General features: G+C 41.4%; 1 protein-coding gene across 2 annotated transcripts in view; it reads right to left on the minus strand.

The window, feature by feature from the left end:
* The window catches only part of nell2a (neural EGFL like 2a), an 81,762-nt gene that overhangs the window by 48,470 nt on the left and 9,017 nt on the right, over positions 1 to 24,275 (minus strand). For both annotated transcript variants that reach the window (XM_062390896.1, XM_062390895.1), the window contains exons 3-12: positions 23,856 to 24,006; positions 22,242 to 22,415; positions 19,064 to 19,160; positions 15,543 to 15,615; positions 14,606 to 14,688; positions 14,135 to 14,263; positions 11,035 to 11,137; positions 7,953 to 8,044; positions 5,640 to 5,745; positions 4,716 to 4,844 (exon numbers count right to left, since the gene is read on the minus strand). In XM_062390896.1, the coding sequence (XP_062246880.1) occupies positions 4,716 to 4,844; positions 5,640 to 5,745; positions 7,953 to 8,044; positions 11,035 to 11,137; positions 14,135 to 14,263; positions 14,606 to 14,688; positions 15,543 to 15,615; positions 19,064 to 19,160; positions 22,242 to 22,415; positions 23,856 to 24,006 (1,137 nt within the window). The remainder of the gene's footprint in view (positions 1 to 4,715; positions 4,845 to 5,639; positions 5,746 to 7,952; positions 8,045 to 11,034; positions 11,138 to 14,134; positions 14,264 to 14,605; positions 14,689 to 15,542; positions 15,616 to 19,063; positions 19,161 to 22,241; positions 22,416 to 23,855; positions 24,007 to 24,275) is intronic.

The raw sequence follows: 24,275 nt of genomic DNA on the forward strand, positions 1-24,275 counted from the left end.
TAGGGCATTTCAGAAAGCCAGACAACAATGGGAGATGTCTTGCTGCCTGCAGTCCTCTCCAATGCTGCGATGAATAATGGTATTATCCCAGCACGTTGAACTATACTGATTGTTCAATTTAGAGACAATCACACAGTCTGTCAGTTCTCCAATGCTCGCCCCTCTGTCTAATTCTGCCCTAAACACATGCATGCATGTTGCAAACCAGGCCTCCAGCCTGACGGCACTGTGAGGAGAGGATGGAGGGATAGAAGCGGTTCTCTGAGAACTCAAGCACACACACACACAGACATGCACCTGCACGCACACACAGATTTACACAAAGACTGGGCTAGTATCCCCCTGAGTTTTCCCTACTGCTGCTTCTATGAAAAATTTACGCAGAAGTGATCTCATCGGCTATTTTGAGCCCATCTCTGACCTAGGAATGTTTTAAAGAGCTAGTATCCGTCTCCGCCTTGTGTGATGTTTGTCTTTACGTTTGACAAGACCCACAAAGAAATGTGTGTGAAAGTGTCTAACATTAAAAAAGCAAATGTGTGGGTGTCTGCCGGTTTCTTTTTTATCATCTCCCTGCTGTGTTCAATACACAACCTTCCCGGTAAGCTGGACGTCTCATTTCCTCTCACATGCACCGGCTGCCTTGAAACTCATCTAGAATTGAAAGCGAACGATTTCACTCATCTCTCACCGTTCATCTCCTTGCAGCAGCAAAATAGTTTACACCCATCCGTGGGATCCTCAGTGTTTTGGCTACAGTGTTCTTTGTTTTTCCACACAGGACACACACACACACGCAATCATATATATAGTAAGTGAGTTACAGAGACACACAGAAAATCAATTGCTTTTGAGAGAACTCCATCAGCAAATTGAGTCAATTTCAGGTTTCTCTCTGTCGTCTCTGATGCAAACACTTACCACAAACACTGCCATCCAATTTCATAGCGAGTCAGGTTGATCTTGAGAGGAATAGTCTGGGGCTGAAGTGTTGATATTGGAAGCCAAAGTCTGTCAGCTTGCACTTCTTCTCTCACTAGTGATGGGACGGTCAGCTCTATCCTGATTTCTACAACAATGAAGTGCTGAAAGCTTTTGGTCAGCTTGGATATTACACCCGCGATAAAAAACGAAGCTCAAATCTACCGAGCTGCAAAGAAAAGACAAGGACATTTTTCTGTTGTGTTTTCAAATGTTAACAAAAATGCAGCCTTGACTCAAGACCAATTAAGACACTTGAATTAAATGTGTGTTTAAAGCTGTTGCCAAAGAATTTGATTTGTCTTCTTCCCACTCTCAAGAAACTGGGGTCAAAATAAACTCAAAACATCGGAGGAGAAGCATTCAAATTGTGTACACAATTACAAAAATATTTTTTTCTCTAGGCCACTTGGGAGCAGTGCGTTACGATAAAAACACAACTACTTTATAAGGTTGTCGTTTCAGCAACACATTACAAATTGATGGATGGTTAATAGTGCTTCAACAAATTATTATTTTTATAATTATTTAATAATTAGCTTTTCCTTTGCAATTAAATAAATTATAATTATAATTATAAAACAAGAATATAGTTAAAAATACCCATTATAATTGTCCCTAGCCCAAGTAGAGTATTTTTATATCACGTAAATGACAAAGATATTTAGTTTAATATCACTGAAGAGATTTAAGTGGAGCTGAGAAGGGACACATCATCAGTACATGTTGCTTTGTATATTTCCATATTTCGAGTTTATTCACCATTCAAATTTCTTTGAAAGACGTATATTTGAGTGTTTTACATACATATTTATACACATGACATGTAGTGGAGTATGAGTAGAAAGCATCAAACAGAAATACTTGTGTACAGGTGCATCTGAATTCTACTTTAGTCCCATCAGCTTAATTGAATGTTAATCACTTTCCACCAGTGACTGAATTATGTTTTCAAAGAGACCACGGCTATTCACTGTTAATGTCCGCTTGATCACAAACTACAGCCCACAGCATCACTTCCAATTAAATTAAGACTGATAGCATCTTTAATCATGCAGATTCCTTAAGCCTCTTTATCGGAACAACTGCTCCCATCTGTAAAGTAATGCGAGATCTACAGAAGTTGTGAACTACCACTCTTTAATTCCGCAACTTGATTACGTCAACAAAAACACTTGGTCGCTCCATTGACTCTTTAGCCTCATGTTGTTGAAAGTGACAGGGAATATATTATTGGGAGTGTGTGGACTGTCGATAAAAAAATAGGCCAAGGCATGTACTCATAAACAGATGCCCTTTCCGCAGAAAGGATCACACAGGCAAGGTGGAGGTTGCAAGCGTGATGAAATGTGAAGTGTCTGTAAAGTATCTTCTGTAAAAGGTGTGACTGATAGGCTGCATCCTAAATGTGTTGGAGAGGAAAGAGTATCATGTATGGCGAGGGTGTTGTGTCAGTCTGCTGGGTTCTTCAAACAAAGGACAAACACAGTTAAACTAGAGTAGAGCAAAAGGTCACTATAGAATTCACGTGATCTCAGGATCAACTTCTGCAAGACATGAATAGATTAAGGCTCAGATGCTAGACAGTGGGTGCACCTTAAAGTTTATGTTGAGCTGTACCCTAGATTGGAATGTTTGCTATAAGCATAAACTAAATTATCAGGAAAATGTCCATTTCAACAGCTATGACATTGTGTTCACTGCATGCTACAGACCATCGACTACCTGTTCATGCCAGCAAAACTTCCTGTTTGGCAAGTTGTCTTTAAAGTAAAAGCCGATTGTTAATTTTGTTTCCGCAATGTTTTATACTGAGCGGAATTTTAAAACTTTTATTTTGAAAAGCTGTGAACTTTGCTCTGAAGATTGTGTCCGTTGTTAGACACGCCTGTGATGTTGCCGACATGCAATGTACGAGAATGAATAACACCATTTCAGTAAATTATTAATAGACGTACATATAAACCACACACGTCAACAGTAATTAAAGCCAATTCCGGTTAATTTCATGACTTTAAAATCTTCACTGCAGATAAACCAGGTAGAATGAACACAAAGTTTTCCAACTATTATCTGCGCCATAGACTGTTTATAAAAAAGCTCAGCATCCACTAGCACACAAACAATTAAAAGTGACACTATATTGTGGAGCTGTTTGAGGAGGACTCACTACTGACAAGGAATAATTATAAAGTCGTGCCGGAGCATTAACAGAGGACAAGAAAACAGTTCCATCCAAACAGGCAGCTTCAGAACGGGCACTTCACTCATGTTTTAATGATGCAACTGGTTAAATTGAGCCAAACCTCAGCCAGTATGTGTGCAGACAAATTGAGCTGAAGCACCATCAGTTTCACGAGTGAATGTTTGAAATGGGCGACCGCCATCAACAAGAAATGCTCAGTAAGATACAGAGCATGTTTTCCGATCATCTCATGTGGGACATGCTGCAGGCAATCAGCTAAAACCTTGTCAGAGCACCGCTGATATAATCAATTGCATCGTGTGTTACTTTTAAGTGCAACATGGCTGGAGCCATCCCAACCCCAGTGTGCATCAGTAATGAACGACCTGGCTGATGATAGATGGTACCAGTTTAATCGCTGCCACGGCACAGTGTCACTGGATACATGCAGACGCTGAGACCCTCAGCAGGTTTACATATCGCAAATTAATCAACTCACAGAGAAGGGAAACATTGGTCTCTGGGAATGCATTCTGAAAATAATGAGAGGATTACAGCCTCCCATCACAAAAGGATTATGCCATAAAAGAATGAATTCAACAAAGTGTTGTCATGGTTATTCAGCAAAATGTCGACATTATGTTTTGCAACAGCTACGGTTCAAAAATTCAATCAAACTAACAATAACTGTCCAAATATAAAAACTTGGCAGTATTATTAAGCTTGCAAGTGTCAAGTCAGCAGAGAGTATATGTGGCATCTTTCAGTCAAATGTATAATGTTTAGTGAAGCAGGTCTGGTGGTTTCCTTTAGTTTTTTAAATATATAAATAATAATAATGTTATGTGGGCTCAGCTTCACATTGTTCACTATATAACTAAGAGCATAATGAGTAACGAATAACACCAAATAATCAGTCTGCGTTAAGTTTTTTATCAGTTTGATTATTAGTATGTGACTATGTGAGTTGCTAAACGCCTTAAATAGTTGCAGGCCTTCCTGTATCTGATGCTCAATGATGGACTGATCTTCTATTTGTAAGCAAATAATGACTTTTGAAAAGGTGGAACATCATTTGTAAGATCTCCAGCTGTACTAGTTATACTGGCCATGGCAGAACCTGCAGAATTAAATCTGTAAATCATGAAAAAATAATAAAATAAATAATGTGATCCCCTGAGCATGACTGACTCAGAGACATTCACTTCCACGTCCTGCACATTCTCAGGTTCTCAGGTTTTTCCTTGCTGTACTGACTGCTACACACAGAATATGTTACATGCCGTGCGCTCATTTCACAAAGCTGAACCAGATCAGGCTCAGACCAAACAGTCAGATCACCCCGACAACTGTAAATCCTCCTCTGTCAAGAAAAACAACCCCGACGTGAAACCACCATGTCCCCAAAGCAAAGGACAGGATCCCCTCACGACCCCTTTTCATACGGTCCAGGCACATTGACAGAAAGAAAACAACCACATTTCCAGTCTAGAGGGCAAATAAACTTCAGCTAAAAGTCAGGGGTTTGTTATTCAGAGCCATGCCTTACCTTCACAGTAGGCATTATCGTCTCGCAGTGGGCGGAAGCCGTCCTTACAGACACAGCAGTCTCCTGCCTCCAGGTTCACACAGTCTGAGTGCTCCACGCAGCCATGGCCCTCTGAGCAGAAGTCATGACCTGCAGGAGGGATGGGAAAGGAAAAGGTTGAGACCCAGAGGAGAGAAGAGGAGACGAGTGACGGAGGCATACTGGGGGTTTTGGAAAGGTTATGTTATTGTGGCATCAGTAGCCTTACTGTGGCCTCTTTCCTTGGCGTATTACGGCAAATGAATATTCATCTCTGATTCATCATCAAGAAAAGAACATCCTACTGGAAATATAAAATAATGGAACTATGAACTAACGATTAGCAAATGTTAAACCCATTTAGTAAATGTTAAACCCATTTCTTAGGATTCACACATTATTTGTGTTATGGTGATTTTAAGATTTATCGACTGACTTCAGTTCCTTCCTGCACAAACAATAATTTGGAGATGCTGATTTATTCTGTCACAAAATCAAATGTTGAGAGAAACAACTGAGCACATAAAGATATTGTAAAAGGGGTCATGAGAATTTGGAAGTTTCCTCATTAAGTGTGTATTTTAGTCATTCTCTTTTTATCCTTTGTAAAGTGTTTTCTTGAAAAGCTTTATTAAAATAAAATGTATTATCATTATTATCGAGTTGCTATATATATTTTATTGAAGGAATGCATTTTATACTTCTTACCTATATATATTATTTTCCTTTGGTGCACAAAGGATGACTAGTAATGTACTGTCTGTGAGACAATCGTAAATTCTTATATCTTTTTAAAACTATAACAAACATGAATATTTCTGTACATGTCTTCTGTTTTGCCTTGCAATAATGTCAGCTGGGGTGGTGTAGTCACACAGCAGCATAGGTCGATGGTTCCCTCCATACCTCTGCAGACTTTACAGCATCTGTCACTCAAGGTGATCTGCTCCGACTCCGGACAGTTGAGCTCAGGACACGGCTCGCTGGGGACCACTCGATGCATCGTCCTGTCCTGTGATGAGCAGAGACAAAATCCTTGTGAGCTCCTCCCGGGCTCCTCTGGGTCACTGAGGGCTTGGATGTAATTATGAAGCTAATTATTCATCTATCCTGTTTCCTCCCTCGCTCTCCTAGTTTCCCTCCTCCCTGTGTTTTCATTACAGGCCAATTACTCATATGGTCAATAGCAGTCCCCCCCCCCCCCAAAAAAAAACTACTTCACTGGAAGAGAGAGAAAAAAGCGTTCTTATTCTTCTTCCTCTCTCCTGTTTTCCACAATGATTTACATTGTGATTCATGGCACATCTTTATTATACAAACAGTGAATCAATCTTCTGGATTATCTCTGCATGGGTGTTTAGTCAGAGTGTAAAACCTAATTAGGGGGGTCCTTTACCCAGCATGCCTTTGGCAGGTCTCTCTAATGATCTCATCCATGTCCCTCTGACTGATGCTAATTTAGAGACATTAACACCAGACACAGTTGGACAAAAACAATAGACCTTCTCCATCGTATTTGTGGAGCACAAATATTTGAGAAAAGCTCAAACCCAACCTATTCAGCTGACGGCTCCACGAGGTGTCACGATCTCTTCACTCACATGGAATCACAGACAAACCTCCCCCAAGGCTACATCCATACTGACTATACTTTCATTTGAGAGCGCATCAATTCTGCTACAGACGCGCAGGGAATCCACACGACTTCGGAGATTTGGAGCAGCCTCAACTGAGAAGTTTGTAAATACTGCTTGAAAACTCCGGGGCTGTGTTTTACTCTGGATGAGCAGATCTTCACCGTTTGCAGATTGAGTCATAAAATCTTTTTCCAAAAGAAAATACAACCGGCTTTAGCCTTGTTTACCAGCAGTAGGAGATGAGCCATTATCCCAGCAACCTCTGACAGTTCTAGTTTATGCCCAGTATTCGTGAATGGTCATATTAAAAATGCTTGTGGGGAGAGAGATGGTTTTAGTTTGAAAACGGCAAGTTTCAAAAGGAAAAAGGCCCGAAGCCGCCCTCCTAACTAGCCTCACCTTTCTACCGCCCACCACCCAAAAACCTCTACCCCCCCCTGCAGCCAGCAGGCAGACAGAAGATCAGAGATGTGACAAGCAGCTGCCAGAGGAAGCCTGCAGAAATGTGCAGCAGCGGGCCGACTGACAGAGCTCCCCGTCCTCGTTTCTTTGATCTGCCTCCGAATGCCAGTCAGTAAACTGGGACTACAGATGGGCCAGGTGTGGGCCAGCGAGCCATACGGCTCTCTGAAACGGCTGATACTTATGGAGCTTTGCAGAATTCATGGAAGAGCTGCTTGATATGACCGAGTTGGGCGATTAAAAACTTCAAATCACTTCTCAGTGATTGATTGGGCCTGCCTGGTGTAATGTCATCAAGCAAATTACTCCCAAAAGCGAGGGACCCCCCCATCTGGTGCGTCAGGAAGACAAAAGCACACATCTGAATAATTGGGGAATAAATATGATTTGGGACCCCCGTGATGTCTGATGATTGGTGCCGAAGAATGGCGGTGGCATCTTGTGATTGACAAGCTCACTGCTCTGGTCCCCAAATGTAAACTTAATGAGAAGGGGGTTGAACCCATTTCTTTAGATAACAAAGAGAAATAGAAAGGCTCTTAGTGGAGAGTGCATTCCTCAGACAAAGATCGACAGTCCTCTTATGAAACCAGATTCAAATTCACTAGATTCAGATTCTTATCTTGATCTGCACCAAATATCAGTTTCCCAAATCCCAAAATGACTCTGAGAAATCAACAAAGATATCACAATGTTAAAGAAAGTGAAAAACAAATCTCTCCTGACCCGTAAAACATCCTTCTGCCAAGTTTTCAGTCGTTTTTTTGTGGAATCCTGCTGACTAACAGGCAAACAAAGAAAACGCAGACGACAACATAACCTCCTCGGTGGCCGTCACAATGACAAGTCGGATCAATGAGATTCAGCAGAAGTGGACAGTCTTGAATGCCGGCTCGCTGGGGCTTGATTTATATTTCCCGGGGAATGGGCCAAGGTAGCTGTGGAATGAGTATTTAGCGAGCTGTCATGCACCGCAACATGGAAATTGATAGAGCTGCTGGAGTGCTTTGTTACATCAGTTATTACTGTGTCTCTTTCTAGAGAGAGTCGTGATCGGAATCCTTTGGAATAAATGTGCACTAATGCGCTTTAACTCTTTCTGTGTGTGTTGTTGACTCACCCTGCATTCAAACAACAGGCACCGGCCAGAGGAGTCGCGCACAGCCTTCCGATCAGCCTCCACCAGCTCCCTTCCGCCGAACATGCAGACAGCTGGTAGGAAGACACAGACACACTATCAGTGCACATACAAATAAACACATGAAAAATAGATAAACACATAAAAACACATTGCTCATTTGAAAAAACTGCGTTTCCTCGGTAGCCTATGTGAGATAGTAATCTGGGTTTCTGTTCTATTTAATGATTGTGTCTCATCTTTAATGCATCAGTCCTAAATAAAGGATTGTGAGCTTGTCTAAAAATATGTCTTGCTCTTACATTCTTAAGATGTTTAAATATGATCTGCTGCCGAACAAATTCACGGTTTAATATTCCACTATTTAGCAAAGAATGTCAATTAATAATTGAGCCTGAAAGACGTAAAAGAAAATTGGATGATGCCTCATGTGATGTCTGGAAAACAAAATAACAAACAATCAAAAAGAGAAAGACAAAGAAGACATTCAATGAGCAATAGTTTTGTGTTATAATTTTGTTCATTCATAATCTCAATGGCGTTCACCTGATAAATGTTCATGTGCGCAGCAACTGTAATAAATAGGCAGGTTAATTGGTGGTTACGATATAGTTCACACAGGCATTCTGGGGAAGCGCAGGGGGTCCTCAGAGAGAGTCGCACCACTCAGACACAAGCGGCGTGCAGTGCGTGGCCACGTTGTGCTGACGCCCGTGTGCTACTGTATGTCCAGGTGAGCAAAGTCACTTAACTGAACAGAATTGGTACAGCCCGTATTCACAAATCACAATCTGTCTCCCTGGGTTTAACAAGGTGCGACATCCTGTGCCCTTAAGCCTCAGCAAGGGTGAGGACAAAAAGCCCTCAGAAACCTCAGGGAGAGCCGCAGGTGAGGGATCACTCTCCCAGGACAGACAGAAATATAACAGATGGGACGTCTAGCAGGGCATTGCAACCAAATAACAAATATTAAGACAGTGTTTAACATAAATTGAGAGGTGTAACAACGAAGTATTTATATAGAGAGAGCGTCTGGAATGCTGGATTATGAATACTACTATACTTGATTTATATCAGAGTTTTCACGGTAAAGAGTGTAAACATGCTTTACTGAGCAGTAGCCTGTAATGTCAGCTGTGTGATTGTGCCATATATTGTCAGTGGGAGTGCGTTTGGACAGATTTATGTTTAATGTAAGTTCACGCGTGAAGGAGACTTTTTTTCTAGTGCGCCATGCAGTAGATAGAGAGCGTACAGTGTCCAGCCACGTTGTGCTGTTGTCCATGTACTTCTGCATTTCCAGAAATGAGGTAAAGGAATTATTCAACGGACACAAACACCGGATGAACACCAGGGATCTTATATAACAGTGCTTTTTAATTGTAAGATACAATCTGTCCTTGATATTTTCAGCTTTTTTCCTGAGGTAAATCAAGTCAAACCAGATCAAGCATATCATCAAACCCAGACGAGCGACGCTACCGAGGTCGTGACGAGATAATTAACACGTGAGGAGAGAGCGAGCAGAGAGAAATGTTAGACGGGAGCCGAACCAACAAAAAGGGCAGAAAAATGCATCCGATGAGAAGCTGGGGCCAGACAGATTCCGACCGATACCGGGGAAGAGATGATTGACACTGCAGGTTGGGCCCTATCACAAACCCGGGCATCATAAAAGCAAAGGACTTCTCTACTACTCAGAAGCTCCTCCCTGCGAGGCCTTGTGCTGCGAGATAAGGCTTCAATTTGGAGAGTGAATCATGTCTTTGTAGCGGGGGGGGGGGGGGGTGAAACTTGCAGCCCTCTTCACTACAAAGCCAGAGCGTACGTAATTAGCCGTGTGTGTGTGTTTGTCTACCTCGCTGGAGATAAGTGAGCATAGGGGTGTCGAGTTTAAGGGGATTACCCGCCGTGTGTTTATGTTTGTGTTAACACGGCGGCAGATTCCCGCATCATACTTTAAACCCCTGTGTTGCAGCCGTGACCCCTCGGGTCGGGGGAAGCGATGCCGACCTCGGCTGATTAGAATCCGAGACTAACAGCGTCTTTCTGATAAAGAGTTAAATCTCTTCTGATATTTCCTTTCGTGAGGGAAGTGGCAACCGTGTGTGGGAGTGTATGGTGAGAAAGTGAGGCTTCAGTCAAATCTGCAAATAAATACTATAAACACATAATTTACTATATTTACAGTCGGCATGCCCAAAAGTCTGCTAAAATTTGTATCATTCATATGGTGTGTAGGCGAGAGGATCAGCTAATAAAATCACTCATTTTAAACCGGTACAAAATAATAACTCCCCCTTTACTTTATATATATATATATATATATACGCTAGATTTTGTTCATGACGTTGACCGGCAACTCTCTTTGCATTTTAACAGCAAGTACATCACATCTCATTTGGGTCAACATCAGAATAATATTGGGGTGAGAAAAGTTAATATCCCCTAAAATCTATTTTTATTGAGATGGGAATTGAACGAATAGGAGATGCAGAGAGCCGCAGTGATGAGGCTAATAGGAGTTCACTGCTGTGACGGGAAAAAAAAGACAGACCCTCGATGTGGATATGTGATGAAACAGCATTATTTATCCAGCAAGGACGCCTGTGCTCAAAAGTTTTTAAAAAACGGACATTTAAAAAGACCAGCGATCCTCATTTCAAACATTTAACGTCTCTTTCTTCTTTCGCTTTTCCCACAGTCACGTCCGTCACCAACAGGAACCACTTAACATCGCACGCAGGCATCACAGATCCATTGGCTCACGTCTGTGTGACTGGCGGCCATCTGTGTTTTTGAAGCCCACTAGTGAATAATTGATCGGCCCATGTATATGCAAAAAGGATGGACCCATCTCAAGAGGCATGTTAGGAGGTTACTTAGCAACACAGCAGAGCCCTGGTCAATTGTTAGGCAGCACTTGTGGAGGCGTGATGTGTTCTCTAACTCTGGTGGCGGCGGTGGAGGTTGCTTCTGCTGTGGTGCGAACGTGTTGGCGCACAATCGTGTCCATGATGGTGAGAGTGTGGGAGGGTGACGGGGTTAAGGGTACTCCACTCACGCTGGCACTCCTTGCAGCAGGCCCCCTTCACGTAGGCAGGCGCTGTGGCAGCCGGGCACTGAGGGGGGGGGCAGGAGACGGCCTCGCACTGCACCGTGCCGTTCTGGAGGAGGGAGAGGAACAAGTTATTTAAAAGGTACCGTTAGATGCTTCACCAATATCTGGAATTTGCAAAAGAAGATATCATCTAGGCAGATAATCCTTTTTGAGTTGTTGAAGATGCTTGTTTATTTATAAAATATTATTTCCTAATGTTTCTACCTGGTGCCATCATGAAATATACTGTATATATATGAAAACTATTTTATTTTGTCAATTCAAATTACAGAAATCAAAAAGAATACCACAGGTGAAGACCCCAAAAGGGCAGGTAAGTGGACTTTTGGTAAAGATTTGATTTATTTTTTTTGCATATACGTTGTTTATAAAAATAGTGTATTCTCCAGGTGAGTGACACCTGCAGAAGATATTCAACAAAGATGAATCATATGTACAAGAGCACTTGTACAAAAACAGAAATTCTGTTAAATAGCAGACAGGTCACTGACTTTGATTGATTATCAGGAAATGTGTGACTGTTAATCTTTTAAGACCTTTCATATTGTGTATGAGAAATCTTAAAGACTTGGAACATGAGGATGTTTTATATTTTATGCCATCCTCTCCCTAGCGTTGTGATAAGACTGTTACCCCCCCCCCCCCCCCCCCCCCCCCCATTAGGTTTTTGGGGTTTGACTGCTGCCATATGTGTTGGACCAAGAATATTCTCTGTAAGCAGATCAGTGTTTATGTAATAAACTCATATATTCAACTAAACGACAACTGAAGCTCATCTAGTTTATTCTTTTATTCGCCACTGTGAACACCAATTAGAAATCCAGCCATCTTCATCAGACATCTGTGCCGAAGATTTGTTGTCATGATCAGCATTCAGCTCTTATTTTCAAATTAAGAGGAATGAGATTCATGCAACACAATCCAACAGTGAGAAAAACACATCAGCTGTTGTATTCTCTTTTCTTTCATTTGGAATGCTATTGTTTCTTTGCCATTATGTTTTGTTCTCAAAAAGTCGATCAGCACGAAAGTCCTTGTTGTACATATCTGATTAAATTAAAATTAGTGACATACAGTGGCTTAGTGATCATCTCTCAGTAACTCATGCCTCCTCCATGATAATGGATGGGACATGGACCGAACTAAAGTGTCAACGTAGACATCATGTAAATCCTTCTCAAAGATGGTGTCAGTCAATTTAGGTCGTCCTTATCTCACTGTTTGTTCAAATGCTTCTCATAAGATTGATCTAAATTAGATTAGTTGATGCTATTGATACGCTGTGAAATGTCATGATGACAGGTGATCGGTCAGCGTGGGTTGGACTTCAAATGCACAAGATGTACGCGTTAGTATGCAGGATATTTTAGATTCATTTCTATATAGTGAGAGGACATGGAAACTTGTCATCCATCTTTATATAGTCTCAGCCTGCAGCTTAAAGTAGGTTGTACCAAGGCTACATATTACTGAGTGGTGCAGGACTATTAATATGAAAACCTCTTTCATTTTGGATCTGGTTCCCTCATAAGTTTTTACAGTGCAGTGCAGCAACAAGAGTTAGTTGTCGTACAAATGTGCACGTCAAACTGGAATTGTATGAGAACTCATTGATTTTGGGGTAAATGTTTCCTTTGCAAATGCTGGGGTGACAAGGCCCATATATAAATATTTGCCTGAGTAGCTGTAGAGGAGGATACTATCAGAAAATCAAGGGTGTGTTTACTCTTTAAAATAGAAGTCCCCGTTGTAAATTGGCTCATAACCTGCAGCGGATTTCAACCGGAACTCCTACATGGAAAAGTCTTAAATGTTATCTCCTCTTCCCCGGCTGTGCCTATAATTAACAGTGCCTCCACGGATGAAAGCTCTGTGACAGCAACATCTCTGAACCTTATGCACATAATTGATAACATCTTATTGCATGACCTTTGAATTTTAAAGGTCCCGGCTAATTGCCAGACATAAGGTAAGGAACATATCCCATCTAATTTCTTAATTGCAGCCCAGGAATGGAAACACACCGTTCCTGGCGATGGAGCGATTTCATAGGATGAGTGGGCAGAACAAATCCCTGATGATAATTATCATCTGTCAAGAGCAATTAGGTGCGGTGCACTGAGATATATGTGATTTCCTATTTTTTGCACTATGGGTAGCGGTGCGCGAAGGCTCCTCATTGGCTGGTCGGAGGTCTTCAGTTGCAGCGAATGAGTTTCATGTACCAAAAGCTGAGGAGACTGACAGGGGGTGAAATCTGTTTGCTGATGTGGTACAAGCCCCAGATCTCTCCGGTCGCTTCTAATTGTCTTTGTGGCCATTTTTCAAACCTTATGCAACACAAAGCCCATGAGAGGATCAAGCATCACGAAGCACCGTGGTTGACGTGTTGATGTCTAATCCTGAGCACTGTCGCACAAGTTTTTAAGACACTATCTTTTTGATTTTTCGGGTAACTGGGGCCACCCTCCTCTAACTCAAGGAAATAATGAAAATACAAGCTGTTGACAAAGAGGCCCCTGCACTCTCTACCCCCCCCAACACACTCGATGAACAAGGGTGCAAAACAACCAAAAGACAATGAAAACAATGGAAGCAGTGTCTGTGTTGGATGTAGACAGTCACATACACACAAACTGAGCCGTGCACACAAACACAACACACCGCGATGCAGACTTGATGAAAAATGCATTTACTCCTTTCTCTTTCTTCGAAAACTCACAGACACAGACACACAGACACATAGGACACAAACACAACAACATATGCACACCCATACATCACATTTACCCACACATTCATACACAGACACACACATCTATTTATTTTATGACACATTCACATGCCTGTAGACATACAATCACACAAACACACACAGTATGACAAGCACATTAATCCAAAATTCAGACACGCACACGTACAAATAAAATTCCCAGCCTTGCTCTATATTACTCTAACATACACACTCATGTACCTAGTGTTCAAACACGCACACACACACAAACACACACGCACACGTTCGATCGTGTGTGTGACGCCCCACCGTGCATGTGCAGTTCCTGCAGCCATCTGTCCAGCCCTCGTCCTCCCTGTAGACGACCCCCTTGACACTGCAGGTTCTCTCACAATAGCAGCCATCCAGTCCATTCATCTTCTCCTCGGCCCTGGACAGCTGCTCATGACACCCCCCACCCAAAGAAGGGAAAAAAACAAAAACAAAAGCAAGAAGGAGAGAAGATGAACGAGGATGAGTGTGTTGATATGTGTGTCTATATAAACATATATAAATCAGAGCATCAAGTGTAATCTAGTGGTAGCAGAAAATGAACAGGTCTTACACAAACACACACACAAAATCACATTCTCTGCATCATAACACAACAGACTTCAACAATTGCCTACGCCTGTTGTTAATATGGCCCTGACTGCCTGTTGCTGTGATTGTTAGGCTACAGCACAGTTTTATAGAAAATGAGTGTGACTGAGTGGGACAGATCCCATCACACTACTTTACCTTGCTGGATGTTTTAGCGAGGATGTCCTGCAGCTCCATGATTTTCTGCACAAGTCCATGGAAATCATTGCAGGTTGGGCAAGCTGAGACAAAAGAGACAGACTCATTTAGTGCATGTGATGCTGTCTAATGATGTTATTATTACAAATCAAACTTTGTAACTTTGCGATCGCTATATCTGAAACTTATATTGCAGGTGTATTGTACAGAACCGAAGGCAGCCCCATGTTATGTGTCAAGTTGTTGAATGAGCACTTCAAATTGAAAGATAACAACAACAAAATCTAGATTTTTTATATTAAATTGGAATTTTTACGGAGAAGATTGGAGGAAAAGAGCGACAACTTGTAGAAATCATTGACAAATATCTGAATCACAAAAAAAGCTCAATGTCAAAATGTTTACCTTCTCAGGAGTCTCACTAATTAGAACTTAAAATCATGGTAAACCAAGGTATACATTAATTAACTAATTGAGATGTGTTATATGTGTGTGTGATTGGTTCCTGCAACAGCCACAGATTATACCTTTTGCACATATAAAATTGAATTTGTTCAAATATATTCATTAGTTTATTTTGCATCTTCATCTGTTTTGAAAAAGTCCTATTTAAATAGGGTTTATTATTTGTGAAATGTACAGTACAAGTGAATCCAAAGGAAAAGACATCAAGGCAAAAAGTAGGAAACTCCCCCTCTTGCTGATTTATCGACTATTTGCTAAATTATCCAAAGTTTCTAGATGCAAAATTGCTTCTTAATTGCAAAGCACTTTTAAAGCTGTTTTTGCTCCAGTGAGTAAAGAGCCTTTCAAGAATTTAAATAAAAAACAAATCAAAGCCTCACAAAATAAGTGCCGGGGGGTAATTTAAATGAAATTAACCACTCAGCGAAATGCTCCTTGGGTGTGTTAAGTAAGAGTTAGAGCGAGCACTCACTTCTGTTCAGGTCCGGACACTGGGAGATGTAACCCTGTGGCATCACCACGATCTCCACGTCCTGCATCACCCCCTGGACACAGACACACACACAACAGACCTTTTAATGACGGAGAATAACACCGAGCGGAGAGCAGGCAGTGTGATAAGAAATGAGATGGAGCATGTTAATGTGTACTAAGTGGGTAAGGACCCAGAGGGGTGGGGTGGTGTCTTTAGCGTGCCCGCGGTGCATTTTCCACATGAGATAACTTGGAGCACAAGGATGAGCCGGACGAGCAAACACAAAACCAACAACCCCGTTTATGAGAAGCCTTGGTAACTGCCGCATCATAAAGCGGAGCACAGTGACACAGCAGTCAGTCTGGGAGCGAGGGAGGGAGAAGTTAATTGTGAGATGAATCATCTCCTAACTGGACACCAGCAGGAAGTGGAGAGAGCGAGTGGCGTGCAGGTTCCTGCAGGTAGATGGGACTTTTATCATATTTTGTTTTTCTCCAATCTCCTCTGATGAGCAGAAATAGAAGATACAGATTAAATTTGGTTCATAAGTCCCTGACCGGCAGCCTCTCCACCTGTGTACAAAGTCCAAACACAAACTCACACAAACACACACATCGAAACAAATGCTACGTCGCCATGGCAACCCGGCCTATTTCATTTTCTTGAGTGCATGTATTTCTCCTACAGAAGTGGAGTGGGGCAACTTAGGAGAAATTGTTTTTTAAATTGTCTTCCCACTTCAATTTACCGGCCGTAAATTTAAAATCCTGTCGAAATGATGTGCTGATTGGTCACAGCGACGCGCTGAAATGCAGGCGGACAGGAGCCGTGTCTATCACAACTTGTAATGAAACTATAAAGCTTCATATTTATCTGCAGCCATCGCACGCTGGTCCCACAAGGCCTCGACAGAACACCTTATCTGTACTGTAATTATTACTGTGCTTTTACTATATATGCTTTTAGCTCCAGTAGTGTTGTGTATTTCAGAGGGAAATGAAATATAAATGGGTGAGGTTTAGCTATAGGGATTTAAATGAAACCCCTCTAGGTTTGATTGGATCACTGTAAAGTGAGCATATGGCGACTCTGGCTTGATACAGAGCTGAATAGAAGTAGGGAGATGTCAGTCTTTTCTTTTTATAGATTTGACCCCGGCTACATATAATTGACAGTCATAAGCCCCCCTCTAATGATCCACTAGCTAATGGTCGAGCGTAGATGTATATGATGTGTGGGGAAAGTTATTCATCCCTAATTGCATTGGATTGGAAAAGATGGATTGAACCGAAATTCAGCCAAGAGGCTTTTGGGGACATTTCTGAAGGGATTGTTTGGCTCTACTACATTCTCTGTGTCCAAGTCACACACCTTTTACCTTTATATTGCACATATTCAAAACCGCCTAATATTGTATACAGTATTTCAATTTTTATCTAATTTATTCCATATTTATGTTTTTATAATTAACTACATTTCTCCCATGCGCTGCTACTTCCTTGTGCCAGAGGACCAATAGAAATATGCGTTGCATCGCATCATATTGTATCGTATCATTTCTTGTCGTATTGTGTCGTATCACACCGTATCTAATCTGGTATGATCTTAATCTGTGATATATTCATTTTTTCATTGCACATGTTCCAAATCCTTCTGGTCTCAGTTTAAAAAAATCATACTGATTAGAAATTATAATATTGAAATTAACTGCAAGAATTTAATAACATATTTTGATTGGAACAATAATTATTTTATTTTGTTATTAACTTGCTCGTCTTGTGGGGTAAATTTCGTATTCACAAATGGATAATCATTATTTCCACCAAATTCACTGGCTTAAAATTATTCTGTTCTTATCCTTAGATTTAATGATTTGAAAACAGTCGGAAAATCGAATAATATGTTTATTACCTGGATAAAAGTCTGTAAATACGCCCATGATGAATAATACAAATTTACAAATAATGAAAATAATATCTTTTAAAATAAAAATGGATGATTAAACATTTAACAAAGGGATATTGAATCACATTATTGAACTGACTTTAAGCAGCGCCTGTGTTCTAGCGCAGCACCATCTAAACAACCAGTAGCCAGACTTTGCTTTGCACCTTCTGGCAAGTGAAAAGAAGAGAGACTGATCCTTCAGTGTCAGGGACTTTCTGTTATAGCACCACGCAGGCAGTAAGACGTGGGACGTGGACGCTCGCCCCATCTGCACAGGAAATGATGAATTTGTCCAACACAGGAAGTGGCCGAATTGAAGCTGGATCACTTTGGGTGAAGTTCTATTAATTTTCTACAAGATGCAAACAATGATGAGAGGAAATATCCAGCCAGGCTATAAGTAAATAATGTTGGAATGAAATCTGACTGAGAAACAAATTCTCGTTTGTATGTTTCTTGTTACATTTAGTTTTGCCTACGTCAAAATGTAAAATGTTTTCTGCTTTTTTATAATTGGGATACATGACCTTACAAATCAAGTGTAAATGACAGATCTCTCATGATACTCAACATATGTGTCACTACATATGAAAGTACAGTAATTTAGCTGTGTGTGTAGACTATAAAGATATATATATATATATATATATATGTATTTATTAGGTTGTTAGGCACAGGTACAGGCATGCGAGCTCTGATTAAAATCTTTACTTACAATGCCACGGCTGAGATTGTCCTCGGGTTCCGCTCACACTAGCGTCCACATACAATCGTACTGTTTGTGTGTGTGTGAGCGCATGTGTGCTAATGAAGCAGTGTGTTTTTAAAGGAGACGTGGCGTCCTAGCAACTAAGCAGGGCTTCGCAGAGCAGCGGGGAGAGATGCCGCTACGTGACAGGATTAGTCGTGACCTCCGAGGCTTCTTTCATCTACCAATTAACACAGAGGAAATTCAACGGCCACGACACAATGTGTAGAGCATCAACACACAGACGAAGGTACACATCTACACACCATCAAACACAGAGCGAGACGCTGATTAAAATTGTTATAGATGCTGGCGAGTTGACATTTTGCCCCGAACATGTCTCCCCAGGTGGGAAATTTTGGGAGTGTGGAGCAGTCTGGGAGAAGCAAAATACAGTATGTCTCTCAGTCTAATAAACAATACCATAGACTAAGCTTAATGAGCATGGTCCAGAGGCTATTTAATGATTTCTCCCAGATCAGCGTTGTGGGACTTGCTGAGATAATTGCACTGGGCTTAGCTGCAGACTAAGGGAAAGGGAGCAACAATGACAAAAGGAAGAAAAAAGTCAATTCCTAGGATGGGCCGAACAACCCTCAAATTAAAATGGTAAGCCTTGAGAAACGCATGCAATTAAACACAACAGCTATAATAAATAAAACCCAAACAAGCCAAACAAAGGAGAAGCAGAAGATACAGCATAAACCCGAGATTGCGACAAATGACTCGTTCTCGCCATTCTGCATAATTTGTTGTTCTCTAATATCCCAGATAGGGACGTGCATCCACAGTCATACTCAGGGAGGAAACGTTTTGTGCTCACCTTAAAGAACCCGTGAGCGGCGTTTCTCTGTCCGAGCCAGAAGGATGCATCCTCAGGTACGTCCATGTACGGGGCTTCCACCACCCGCTCGTAAATCCTGCAAAACACACACACACAGAGCTGTTGGCGGAATCCCTGGAAGTTTCTACTCATCGATTCATCCCTCGTCATTTTTCACTGATTTCTAACAACCATGTCCCCCCCCACACTGCAGGCCTTGCCCTGTTAAATCTTTCTGTTAACTCTTTCTCCCGAGGAGGCTATACATAGCCGCATGCTCTCCGTGATACACATGGTGTTACCGTCTGCTTCATTCATTGTGCCAAGGAAGATCCTCGTACATAAACAGTAACAACCCTTTCCTACAGCAGATGCATCTGCGATGCTGGTCTGCTCGGGGTGCATGTGACCCACGCCGCTTGCCGTCAGCAGAGACACGACAGTCTGCAGTGTGGCGCCGAGCATTTAACTGCTAAACAACAACAATACACTCAATTACACAGAGTAATCACCAAATTAAGCTTTGTTTTCAGCTCTGTCATTCAGTCCACACACAGCCTCTCTCGCCTGCAAGAGGTAGTAACAGATGTTTAACGTGAAGTATCATAGTCATTTCTTTGTTTCTAATAGAAAGGCGACGGGCAGCCCTCATTTAACTCCGTTTCCTTGTCATACACCTGCAAGACGGGGTTGATGCAACTTATGGCTGGGCAATATGACCAAAAGGATATCAAGATAAAAAAGATATTTTAGATATTTAAATTATTCCATATTGATAATAGGGTTAGGGTTAGAGCAGGGGTAGGCAACCTTTACTATCGAAAGAGCCATTTTGCCCCCTCTTCCCCCAAATTAAATCTGCCTGGAGCCGCACAACATATTTGATAATACAGGTTATAAAGTTATATATATATATATATAGTTATACAATATAAATAAAAACTATAGTTTGTTGCATTTATTTAATAGTAGAACGACAATAAAAAAAACTGTTGACATTTAAGTGCTATTTTTACCTGTTACAAAATAGGAAAACACCAAACTCTTATGAATTGGAGAACAAAATACAATGTGTGGGCATACTTTGGAATAAATTAAACACAGAGCTCAGCTTTTTTTGCTCATCTCCAGCTTGGTACTTTTCAGCAGATGCTGTGTGCTTGCTTTGGAAATATCTTTCAACATTACATTTCTTATTGTTTGGTAATTCCTCGCCACATATCAAACATACATGTAAGACAGCATCGGGAGCGCGGACACACACACACACACACACACACACACACACACACACACATTCACCCGCTCCTGGTATTTAATGATGGCCTGATATTTAAGATGATTGTTTAAAAAATGTATGTGAACGTGACGTTCACTCACGTTCATCATATGAAAGAACTGATTCGTTAAGTTCACCGTTCGCGAAAAATATGCGCATTGCGCAACATGCTCTGCACAGGGAGCCACTGCAGAGGGGCTGAAGAGCAGCATGCGGCTCCGGAGCCGCAGGTTGTCCACCGCTGGGTTAGGGTTTATCACCATAAATGTGTCATGATTATCTTTTTTACGTTTTAAGACCAATTTTTGCTCCAGAGTGAAGGTTCTTCTTTTTAACAACAAAACATTTTTCAAATCTTAGGATAAACAGTTAATGCGTTACAACTCCTCACACAATGAATAAGCATTATATTGATGTTTGTTGAGCTTTTATAGTAAGGCTATTAGTGACATTTATTTTGCGGAAATATCAATACATTATTGATACTTTTTTATTGTCCAGCTCTTACGCACCTTTATTCTGCCATGCTGTTCTGTATAAAAGATACAAATGGAGGGCTGTTGTTTTTGCGGCACTAAGCTTGAAGTGGAGATGATCACAGATCCAGATCGTTGTAAAAGGGAGAGAAGGGAGGGTCGGACAGATGCTGACATATCACGTCTCTGAATTGAGAACACGGGCGTATTCTGTATAAAAATCACCAGGGCAGGTTTATACTGCCTTCATACTGCCTGTAATAAGTTGAATGTAAACGAGTAGAGCTGAAAGGATGAGGGGGCTTAATAACAGCAATACGATGGATCCCTGATAAAGAGAAGGGTAGTGAAGAGGGCTGGCTGACATTTGTTGACCCGTTCCAAGGCCAGTCTGCATGACGTCTGGTGAAAAGGATGTGTAGAAATGGCTCTCCAACATTTAAGCAACTGTAACCACAAACAACTGTTTCGTTGGCAACAGAGACAGAAAAGTTGTTGTATTAAAGCGCCTAAACATATGTGTATGGATGTACAGGAATGTGTGATATGTGTGTGGTGTTTCTTCTCCATTTAGAACTTACTGACCAACAACAGCTTCGTGAAAAGATATGATGTGGTACTTAAAGTAGGAACACACCAATCCAGCTATTTGCCAATAACAAATACCAGTGTTCTCTTTTTCCAAATTCTGTACCTCTCACTTGTTGACTAATTGGGAAAAAAAATGATTTATAGAAAATGTATTAAAACTTAATAAAGTTTTTGGTGTCTCTTTCCCCATTGAATGAATGAAAACACGTGAAAACACTGAATGTTTATAATGATGTTGACATAGAAACCGGACTTAAACCGGATCAGTCATGCTGTGGCTGATACTAATCCAGTGGATTGGATTGGCTCATCCCTCATTAACACAATGACATTGACTGTTTTCAGTTTTAATCAATCATGACATCAGAGAACCTCCCCCATTAATACTATTCTTCTCAAAACCAAACATATGTAATGTTCAAAAGAATTTAAAACCAATATGGAAAAGAAAAAATCGGACATAGGGTTTTTCATTCTTTTTTGTCAATAACCTATATTAACTGGAACACTGGCAGTTTGGTCAGGGATTCAGGTGTGTTAGTACTAAGCTGTGCGCCTCAAGCAGAGCTAAGGAAGTCGGGTTAACTCAATTTCTCTTTTCACTACACACCTCCATGTTTTTCATTCTAAACTCGTTGACTTCAGCCCCCAGAAGACACAGACTCAAACGGCATCACTTAGGGGAAAACCTCAGGTTTCACATATCTCCCTCAGAAGCACCAACTAGAGTTTTAAAAACTTTTCTCCTTGAGACATAGACTAGGATGTGTGAAAGAGGAGGAGTTGCTCTTCACTGCTACACACTTTAGATAGAAATTCCCAGGCTTCTTACCTATTGCAGTCGACATGCAGTATGATGTGAGAGGCACTGACGGCCACAGAGACCTTGTGCCACTGGTCGTCGGCCAGGCTGTAAGGGAACACCTCAGTGTGGGCCTGCTGGCCTTTGGTGCGGTAGTGAAGACGCACCTCGCTGCGCTGGCCACTGCTCTCCAGCTCCAGAAACCTGGAGAACAACAAAATACCAGCATTCTGCTTCAAGTAACAGCCGCACAAGGACAGGGTTGGTGTTAACTACAGTGCACAGTATGTATTGAAGCCTTATAGCCTCAATAGTCGGAGCAAAATACTTAGGTCTGTCGACACAGAAACCTGCAGGCACCATTTAAGTGTCTGAACCCAGAGCTCCTCTCAGCACTGTGTTGAGAGACGGCACATCCCTCATTTCCAGGCAGCGCACACTCACATCCATCCAGATTTGCAACACCATTTAGAATTTAATCACATCAGTAGTCAAGCATAATGGCACTATATGGCTGTTAGGTGCAACATCGGTAATACAGAATAATGGCCCACATGTAGAGGTTCAACTCTTTCCATTGGAGTATTAGTATTCACAGAGAATCCTCTTCTCCACACCAGTGAGACTCAGCCTGCATAGTTTCACTGATGGAGAGAGCTGCCGATATACACCCATCCGATCTGCCTTCAAAGACTTATTTAAACTATTGCCGGCGAAAAAAAGGAAAGAATACGATACACATTCATGCATGTGAGGCAATAAAATTGATTAATCTGCAAACCATATCTAATGGATGTACTCTCTCCCCCTGCCATGCATGCACATTCATCCTGGCTCCGTAAATGCCCTGGCTGTGTCATGCAGCGCTGCTTAGTTACATATGAACGGCTGGGAAAGCTAATCAGCAGAGGGGGGAGAGTCATTAACATTCTTCTGAGCTCGCACGCTCAGCGCTGACTTTAATGCACTAACTGGTCCATCGATGCATTATGTGGAATTCAGATTTCGGTGCTGATCCTCCAACGGCTCAGCCGCCACAAACTGATGGAAAACATTAGCATGCTAACTGCAGATACAGTACGTCATTAGTTTTCGAACCACGATTACAGACTCAATGTTCGGATCGTTGATGGCCTGTGAATAATACGCCGGCGTACAGGATGATTTGCTTTGTTTACTCGACTGGTGCGTAAAGCAACTCAACGCTCATTGAATACAAATATTCAGGTTTCAATCCACATATTACAGATTACTGCTGACGTGGCAAAACAGAAATAAGCTTCAATCATGGCTTATCAGTGCAGCTTTCACAAACAGCTTCACAATACTCCATGGGACATTTTGGACCATAGTTCTTCTTCACAATATTTCCATTTCCAAAATGCATTTGTATGTATTTTATATAACACTGATTCAATATTTTTCATCTGTATGCACTTCTGTTATTTAGAATGTAGGTTGTGCCGATACACGCTCGTGACCAATCGTGGGTCAGTCTCAGCTGTAAATCTGTCATGTCATCCATATAGTTAGATATATGGTAAATCCAAGCGTTATATCCTAAATGACTATTGGAATACACTTCCTGTAAATAATAAACCATCATTCAAACAGAATGTGCAGTGAAAGAGGAACCGATCATACCTGTGCTCGGAGTGATGGATGGAGAGGATGACCCCGGAGTTGAGGTGATCCTGTTTGAGGGTCACCAGCACAGTAAACTCATTCTTGCCTCTCAGCTTGTGAACCATTTGCTCAGAGACCTCAGCGGGAGCCTTGACTTCCCTGGAGGACCCTGAGAGAAGACAGCAAGATCAGGTATTATTAGACATCACGTCTTGTACAGATTGATGCTGAATACATTGATGACAGGGTGATGCCACTGAAAAGCTGTTTAAACACATCATACAAGCCACATTATACAGATGCTGCGTTAATTAATTAATGAAAATAAATAAAAATGCAATATCTCTATCAAAATCAAGCAATTTTTCCTAACTGTAATCATTTCTTTGGTATTACTTTATTCAAACCACAGAATTCTGGAATGAAAACACCAATTAG

This window comes from Platichthys flesus, chromosome 6 (assembly GCF_949316205.1).
Source record: "Platichthys flesus chromosome 6, fPlaFle2.1, whole genome shotgun sequence".
In the NCBI taxonomy this organism is placed as follows: domain Eukaryota; kingdom Metazoa; phylum Chordata; class Actinopteri; order Pleuronectiformes; family Pleuronectidae; genus Platichthys; species Platichthys flesus.